This window comes from Oncorhynchus masou, chromosome 5 (genome assembly GCF_036934945.1).
Source record: "Oncorhynchus masou masou isolate Uvic2021 chromosome 5, UVic_Omas_1.1, whole genome shotgun sequence".
NCBI lineage: Eukaryota > Metazoa > Chordata > Actinopteri > Salmoniformes > Salmonidae > Oncorhynchus > Oncorhynchus masou.
In genome coordinates this window covers 30,123,991-30,132,711 of record NC_088216.1, presented here as the reverse complement: position 1 = coordinate 30,132,711, position 8,721 = coordinate 30,123,991, and the positions used below count along the sequence as shown (strand labels likewise).

Here is an 8,721-nt window from a genome sequence, read left to right as displayed (position 1 = left end):
TCTTTTTGTTGTTTTGTTACATTTAGCTACTTGCCTGTTATGTTGCAACTGTTACATTGTCGCACGTGGAAGGAGACCCTAATGTTCGAAACGAAAACGTAATATTGTTATTAAGTCTCCAGTTCAGTGAAGAGCCGACTGAGTCCTATGTGGCAGGTGACGGTGAGAAGGCTATGGCGCCCCCATCACAGCCATAGGCTGTCTGTGGCGTTTGCCTTTGGAGGTCAAGGGCAGCTGTTGTGACAGCTACAGTGATACGTCAGTGACAGTTCATACCGTCAATTGATCAAACATGCGTTTTGACATTACAGAAAACCCAAACCATTCAGTTTATAAGATATATCAATAAGTAAAATAGTTGTTTATAGGCATCCATACAATTTTTCGTTGTCTTAATGCCCAGTAGTGGGAATGTCTGCTTCTTTTTTGCTGTAGACAGTCTGCCTATTGAATAATGTTTTTCTGACATTTGAAAAAGCAAGTGACACCCAGGCGTGACTTAGTTTCGTTTCAAATACTAGAGCCATGTCATGCCAACAGTGATCATAATAGGGCCTTGGCTACAAAACAACTTTTTGGTGGCATGTAGGACGCTGAGGGAGTGGGAGGAGGAACTTGACACCAATATAACTTTGTTCACTGAAAACGTTACTGTTCATGTGGGTCCCAGTACAATTGCTACTTTGTAAGTACATGATAATTATGTAATGTTGCATATTTTTAAATTTGAGATTTGCCCTTAGCTTTGTTGTAACTGTTCAGATATTGACTTGGTCATCACATTCTATTGTTTTTTGAGTGACTCATTGTCACCTTTTACAGGAATATGATGAGCCATAGTTCCTGGAAGCTAAACTGGTAGTGTAGAAAATAGAAGCCCTACATGCCTTTTCAAACTGTTTTTAGGCTAAAAGTTCATGAGTATGCCATACTTGTATAGACTTGACTGGGAGAACGGAGACTCTGAATTAATCTGATACAGCCCTATGGCTTTGTTTTACTGTTTTGTAAAGCTTTTAACTATTGCTGTTCAGATTTCCAAATAGGTTTAATACTGGTTCAGGGATGTGGGTGGCAAAAAGAGCTAGTTCTGACCGCTGCCTTGTAGGAACCTAACAGTGCAAAGTGTTATTTGCATTTCAACTGCAGGGCTGAGTGACATTCATATTTGCACAGGGAAATATGGATGTTTTCTCCTTTTGTGTAGCGTTCCGTTGCATGCATTGGAAATGATTGGCACAGTTCAACATTTCCTTAATTTGTTTTTATAAGGATGTTAAAGATTTTAAAAACATGTTCATGAATTGCCCATCAAAACACCAAAGAATTGAGGTGAGGTATTAATAAAATAGGAAAAAGAATAGTAAGAAATCCACCAATGCTCCAACAATCCTCCAACATGCTACGATCAACCACAAGGAATCTGCACAGATTTGCAGTAGGCACACAGTCCACACTCGTACCAGACTCGAAGCATTCCATCTCCGTGACTAAAGTCCACCTTTGCTTCCTTGACTCTGTCTGCTCTGGTTTCCAGTAAACACCATTTGTTCCTCTTTTTCTTCTACTATGTGAGCAGGAGGGCTGAAGTTCACCTAAATATTTTGGCAAATCCCCCTCTCTTGGTGATCAATCAAAATAACTCTCTGTAACTCTGCGTTTCTTCCAAACAAGCCTAGTTCCGTCCAAAATGGCACCCCATTCCCTATATAGTCTGATTTATTTTGACCAAGGCCCTAGTCTAAAGTAGTGCACTAAATAGGGTGCCGTTTCAGACGCAGTTGGAGTCTCTTCCAAACAAGCCCAGTAAATCAGTGCTACAAGCATCCACTTGCCTGCTGGAGAAACCTGGGCAAACAACCCTAATGCCAGGCCAGCCCGGCTTCTGAGTGTGGTTTCTCGCATGACCAGAGCCCAACAGTGAACCTTGTCTTTCAACCTAACATAAAATTATTATTTTCCAAGAACCTTTTGGGCAACATTGAGGCCGAAAATGCTTGCATGCCGAATATGAATGTGTTTAACTTTTACTGCAATCTTGAAGGACTTGGAAGTCCGACAGAACTTGGGAGAAATAATGTGGAAAATAGAATGATTAGGCTTGTTGATGAATGAGGGTTGAAATCTCAGGTGCAGGCTGCACTGTGTGCCATTGAGAAAGGTTTGCTCTTCCAGCCTAAGTGTGCACTGCAGAGTTTGTATTAGAAATCGGTGTATCACCGAGACCCTCCTCAGGATGACGATGCCTGCTGAGTATGTGAGGCATGCAGCTGCCTGCTACCACCCTTAAAAAAAAAAAGCAATCCAATGACATTTTGACCTTGTCCCAGACAGGGCTCTTACATATCCCTAGCACTTCATGGAAGTACACACTGAAATAACATTACGGAATAATTATCAATAACATGTGGAGGGATTCTGGGTTGTATGCACTAGGAAGCAAACAGTGAGGGACTGCCTGAACTTTTCAGTTGAAACACAGTGTGCACTAATGAATAGGACCCTGGTGTATCGGAACACAAAGCTCTTGGAGAACCAAGAAGTTCATGTCGGGACGTGAGTTTTGAAGTGGTCATGTGTTCAAGGGGTGGACATTGCATTGTACCAATCTGAGTGTAATCTGAGTGCCATCGCTGTAAGCCTGCTGCGAGTATGGAGTGAAAGAAAGCATTCTGTGTGGCCGGAATGCTGTTGTAATTGGACACTTTTCAGTTGTTTTTGTCAACTGAAGGTGTGTTCCTATTTCTATATTTCTGCTCTTTTTTCTTTCAACTCTCCCTTTCACCTTCCTCTCCTCTCCGTCTTTGTCACCCTGTTTTCCCCCCGTCTGCCAAAATCCCCTGTCAGTCTTCTCTATTCTCTGTCTGTCTCTCTCTCTCACCCGTCTTCAGACAGTGTCAGCAGATGGCAGCGTCGAAGGGCCCCACGTGTGAAAAGAATAAGTGAACAGAGCAGGGGTGGAATAGGGGTCTGATGAATAATTTCACTGAGTGGGGGAGGTATGTGGAGGCATAGTATTTGCACCAAGGGAACTACTACAAAATGTGGCCTATCTACATCAGAGTAGTGCACTCCATGTGCACTGCACACACACAAGTTGCTCTCTCACCCACACTTCCATATCCAAGCAGCATCATCAGCTGTGATAGTGATGGGCAGCCTGAGTGGAAAAACATTTTGGTTCTTTCTTTCCTCCCCCGCTTGTCCCTCCCTATGTCTCCCCACCAACCCCCCCCCCCCTCTGGATTCCCAGCTGACTGTATTCGTCATGGTAACAGGCGAGAGTGGAGCTATCCCCAGCCACGCGCATGATGTGTGTGGCTCTAAGCAAAGCTGACACGCACACCCTCTCTCTTTCTCACACACAAACTCACTCACTCACACAGCAATGTTCTCTACAAGAACACGGTTTGGAAATGTGATAGTGAATCTCTTTTCCTCTGGCTTTTATCATGGTAGCACACGTTACACAACGGACTGAAAGGGGCGAGTCTCTCACAGGCTGTGTGCAGTAGTTTATGTAGCGGGGTAGAGTTACACGTGCCAGTGAGACAATGCACTGCAGGAGAGGTGTGCTCCATCTTAGGTGACAGTTTGGGAAGCATTCTAGTGCAGCGGTTCCCAAGCTAGGGGTCCCTGATAGCGGGCCATGGGAGAATTTCCCAAATCCTGAAAAAAAAATCATTACATTTAAAAAAATATAACATTTTCTTTCTCAAACATTGTAATGTAGTTTACTTTAAATCTAAATTAAAATGATTTCAAATCTAAAAGATGAAATTCAACCAGAGAGTGGCGCGCTTAGCCATTGCATTTGAATCATTTCCACGATGAATGGCTCCGCCTGCTACACTGAAACCACACACTACTGCAGACTTTGATATTACCAGGCGCAATTGATATGGTGAAAACAGTGTGAGGGCTGAGATGCCCATGCATTGACTTTTGTTCGCTATACATGTCGAGGGATGCTCTTCACGAGGACATATTGTTGTGTCTCATGATTCCCGGGCATGAAACGTCACAGGGGATGTTCAGTGTGCTGCGTGGCCATATTGACAAAAAAAAAGGTCCAATGGGATCGAATGGTGGGTTTTTGCACAGATGGGGCTTCCATCTATGGCGGGCAGGCCTCTGGCGGGGAGAGTTGGAAAGATTTTCTGCATTGAGAGCGGAACTGTCGTCATTCACAATGGATGTAAAAGAAAACCGACTTGGTTGACTTTCTGTGTAATGAATATAGTGTCTCCTTGCCTATGTAACAGACATATTTGGGAACTGAACGCAAGCATGCAGGGGAAATACAAAAACATTCTACAGATACGTGAGCAGTGGATTCAGAGAACTATTATTATTAGAGAGCGAATCTTTAAAGTGTGGGACGGGGGAGAACAAACAAAAAAAATGGGGGGGGGGGTGTATTTGAACAGTCATCCATCTCGGAATTCCAACTCAGGAACTCCGGGCTTCTTTCTAGAGCTCCGGCTGTCTGACCTGAATATCACTGACGTCATGATTTTGCCTCCATATTTCTCAGAGTTCCCAGTTGTCTTGAAAGCACCATCAGTGCTCTCGTCTGCATTTTAAAACCAAATGTCGGTCCAGGTTGGCTGTGACAGCGGAGATGAGGTGCGACCACGCCCCCTGACTTTGAGAAGCTCCTACGCGACATGCCTAAAGCACAACCATCTCGTTAGTGGTGGTGAGAAGATTCATCGTGTCAGACAAATGATCAATTAACTGTCATAGTCCTACATTAAAAGTATGTGATGGTGAGTTGAGAAGACAATCAAAAATACTGTGAGAATGTTTTTCAATTAACTGCCAAAGCCCCCCCCAAAAAACATTGACAAGGATCGAAACCCTTTTCCCCCAATTTTCACCTAAAATGACATACCCAAATCTAACTGCTTTTTATTTCAGCTCATGGAACATGGGACCAAGACTTTACATGTTGCATTTATATTTTAGTTCTGTGTGTGTGTATTATTTTTATATATATATATATATATAAGCAAGCCCAATGTGACCATTTTTGAGTGTAAATCGATAAAACAGCAGGTCCATTTCTGCTTGTTTTCTGTGCTATGTCCGGGCAGGAAGTCGGTAGTTTCCTGTGCTGGCACGTCTGTTAGCGCCGTGTTCTGATGGAGTCAGGTGGTTCAGTTGGGAGCTTGCCTGCGTCCCAAATGGCACCTTATTCCCTATTTAGTGTAGTACTATTGACACGGGCCCATAGTGCACTACTTTTGACCAGAGTTCTATGTAGGGAACGAGGTACCATTTGGGACGCAGGCACTTTTGTCAGAACTTGCTGCCACCCGCCTCGTCAGCTGATGCCGTTTCACATGCGAACTGGTCAGCTGACACCAAAACACCCCCCCATACACTGACGCTGAGTGTGTGTGTTGTGTTCATTGCTTGCTCGTCTCATTTCTTGTCACTGTTTGTGAGGAAGCTCCTCTGCTTCCAGGAAACCCGTCTTGTTTGAGTGAGAGGTGGATGTTTTCCGCTTGTTGTGTTGCTGATGAAACTATGAACTGGGGGTTTTTCCTCTCACAGATGTCAGTTACACTTGTACGTGCCATAAGTGTTTAAAATTAACCAACATCTCTCACTTTGTTTTGTTAAGTCTCTAGCAGTCATTCTTTCACATAGCTGTGCCTCACTGACTACTACTCACTCGTTCACACGTGAAGAAAAAGGAACCATATGCAATGTTTTGCTCCTGACACCTTGTTTCTGGTCTCTCCCACAGATACATGTTGGGTAACGGTGTGAAGCGCAAACTGGATGAGGACGGCCTGGAGGAGGGCAAGGCGCTCCTCACGTCAGCGGCCGGGGCCGCGGGCAGCCACTCCAGGATTAACTACACACTGCAGCGCCAGACGGTGCTAAACATCTCCCTGATGAAGCTATATGGGCCGGCGCGGACGCCCGCCACCGAGCCAGCCCTGCAGCGCCGCGTGCTCATCAACAACGTCATCCGCCGCATCCACCACGAGTTCAAAGAGGAAGGCGGCGCGGGGCTGCGCGCACTCTTCTTCACCGTCCCGCCGCCGGCGCCGAACATCACCGAGGATGAGGGCTACCACGAAGCTCCGTCATCCACGTTCAGCGGCGTCCTCTCCCCGCCCCTCTCGCCGCTGTCGTCGCTGGATTCTGGTTTGACCCCGGCCTCGCTCCTGGAGGACGACCCGCCACTGTTCTTCGCCTTGCCGCCGTCCTCACCCCACCCCCTGGGTCACCACCCTCTCTCGCCGAGACCGTCAGCGCCTCCCCCTCCACCCGCCAAGGACAGCTTCTCCTCAGCTTTGGAGGAGATCGAGGAGCTGTGCCCCATCGCAGTGACAACCTCTACTACCTCCTCCTTACCTTTGTCTCCTCCACCTTCACCCCAGCCCCCACCGTCTCTACCACCAGGGATGGACATGAAAGAGGAAGGGAGGAAATACAGCCCAAAGGACAAGGAGTCGCTCTTGCTGGACGATGGTCAGGCTGCAAAAACCATGTTGGCAGACCCACCCAGCGCCCCAGCAGACTTGTCGCCCTCCTCCGGTGGCTTCCTCACTGACTTTGCCCTGGATGACATTCTATTCACAGACATCGACACCTCCATGTATGACTTTAACCCCCCCTGCGGCGCCTCTTCAATACCGCCGAACTTGGGGGTGTCCAAAACGACCCCCATGGTCACTGCAGACGACCTGGTCAAGACTCTGTCCAGTTACAGCGGGGGAGGGGTGGGCTCTCCCCCTCTGGCTCAAAACCAGCCCTTCAAAATGGACTTGGCTGAGCTCGACCACATTATGGAAGTCCTGGTGGGGTCTTGACTGACATCGGGGTCGTGTTCAATAGGCACAAAGCGGAGGAAAACTGAGTGAAACAGCAAGTTGCTTGTCCAATAAGTAATGCTCATTTACATTTTCTTTTGAAGCGTTTTGCTACAGTATGCCCTAATGAACACGACAAACCGGATAAAAAGTGCCGTAGGCGGCGAAATGTTAAACCTTTTTAATTTTTTTGTTGTCCGGAAATTGTAAGAAATGTAACAGACTTCACCAGAGACGTTTTAACTACACTGTGCATGCGTTGTGCTCGCCTTTCCAAAATGGAAACAATGTTGAATATACTGTATGGAATGCATTTATTTGAGTGCCTTTGTCTGTACTACTCTGTTCCTTGATTTTATATAGCTTTTTTGTTTATCAACACAGCCATACATTTTCTCTCTTCTCCAAATGCAGAGAGGGAATTCATATACAGCTTTTGCATACAGCACCATAGGTATACACTGATGCGTCCAAATTGAGGGTACTTTAACAATATTTTGTATATGGACAGCTTATCAATGTTATAGAATTTTTCATAGGCCTCCTTCAAGTTTATTTCTCTCTCTATTTTAATGTATTATTCATAATTTGTTGGTTGAATTTATCATCTGTGAGCTTTCAACTCTCTATTTGTAGATGGACTAAGTCTCCTTTTCCTGTGTGGCATGTTTTGAATTTACTCTCAACTGATCTGACTCAAAAGGATATCAAGTGAAATACAAGGTTAACCTTGTATGGTCTTTAAGTTCACAGTTCAAACACAATTGCAGACAAAATAATTTGTACTAAGTGGTTATGAAGTTATTTATTATCATCAATTTCTGGTGTACAGATATTTATTCAAACATGACACTAACATTTGGGTTGTACAGAACATGCAGTGAAATTCTGCTAGTAATGTGTGAAGAAATGCTGTGTAATATATTTTACCCTTTTGTTTTTCAGGGAAGTGAATGCTGTAAGTCTGTGTGTGTGTTGGGCTATGTCTCCGGTATTTGTGGCAATCGATCAGTCGGGAAACAGTCAACTACTTTGTCAGTGGTGACTAGTAATCCAAAGCCTTTTAAAACAAAGCATTTCTCTTGTCAGTCAGTGGCAAATCCATTTCTGCTGCTTACCTCTTCTATTCTTTGCATTATTATTATTTTAAAAAAATTGAAGCAAATGTGGTCAGCAAATTTCCAGTCATCTCGCCAATTTTTAAATTTTTTAAAGTTGACCTGTTTTCAAGAACGGCTGTATTTTATGACCTTGAATCTGTGCCTTGTTCTATGCAATATGTATTAATTGGTTGGAAATATCTGACTTTTTATGTATGAATGTGCATATGACTTTAATGCAGTTTTACTTTTGTAGATTAATTTTATACAATAAATTGAAATGAAATGTCAACAGTTCTCAGCACGTGCACGTGTCCCATTTGAACTAATACTCACTCTATAACCCTCAAACTCAACTCTGGACCTCATATCCAGTTCCACTGCTAATTAGGGACAGACTTAGATCTGGGACACCAGGTGTGTGCAAATAATTTGGGTAGAACAGAACCAGCAGGCTCCAGACCTCGTAAAGTAAGAGTTGAATAACATTGCTTATGATTACTAGTGGCCTGTATGCCATGGTCTGGTTGCGCTCCAATGTCAGGTTATACTATCAAAGGTAATTTCCTGTTTGGAGTTGATAAAGGGCAGGGCTAGTCTGCACTCTTTGGTTCAGGACTTCCGGGTGCCACGGGTGAATTTCCTTGGGGTTTTCTCGTTTGGGCAAAAGTCTGTCCTTCGTGACCTGAAAACCAATGTGGTTCGAGTGTGATTTCGTTAGTAGGCAAACGGAATACATTCCTCACCTCGATAGCCTCCTTTTGACGAGAAAGCACCAGTGTATCCCA

At 44.7% G+C, this 8,721-nt stretch overlaps 1 protein-coding gene across 1 annotated transcript in view; it reads left to right on the top strand.

Moving 5' to 3' along the window:
* The window catches only part of LOC135539382 (SERTA domain-containing protein 2-like), an 8,855-nt gene extending 625 nt beyond the window's left edge, over positions 1-8,230 (top strand). Inside the window, exon 2 of the mRNA XM_064965232.1 lies at positions 5,759-8,230. Within this exon, the coding sequence (XP_064821304.1) occupies positions 5,763-6,833 (1,071 nt within the window). The 5' untranslated portion in view covers positions 5,759-5,762 and the 3' untranslated portion in view covers positions 6,834-8,230. The remainder of the gene's footprint in view (positions 1-5,758) is intronic.
* The last annotated feature ends 491 nt before the right edge of the window (positions 8,231-8,721 follow it).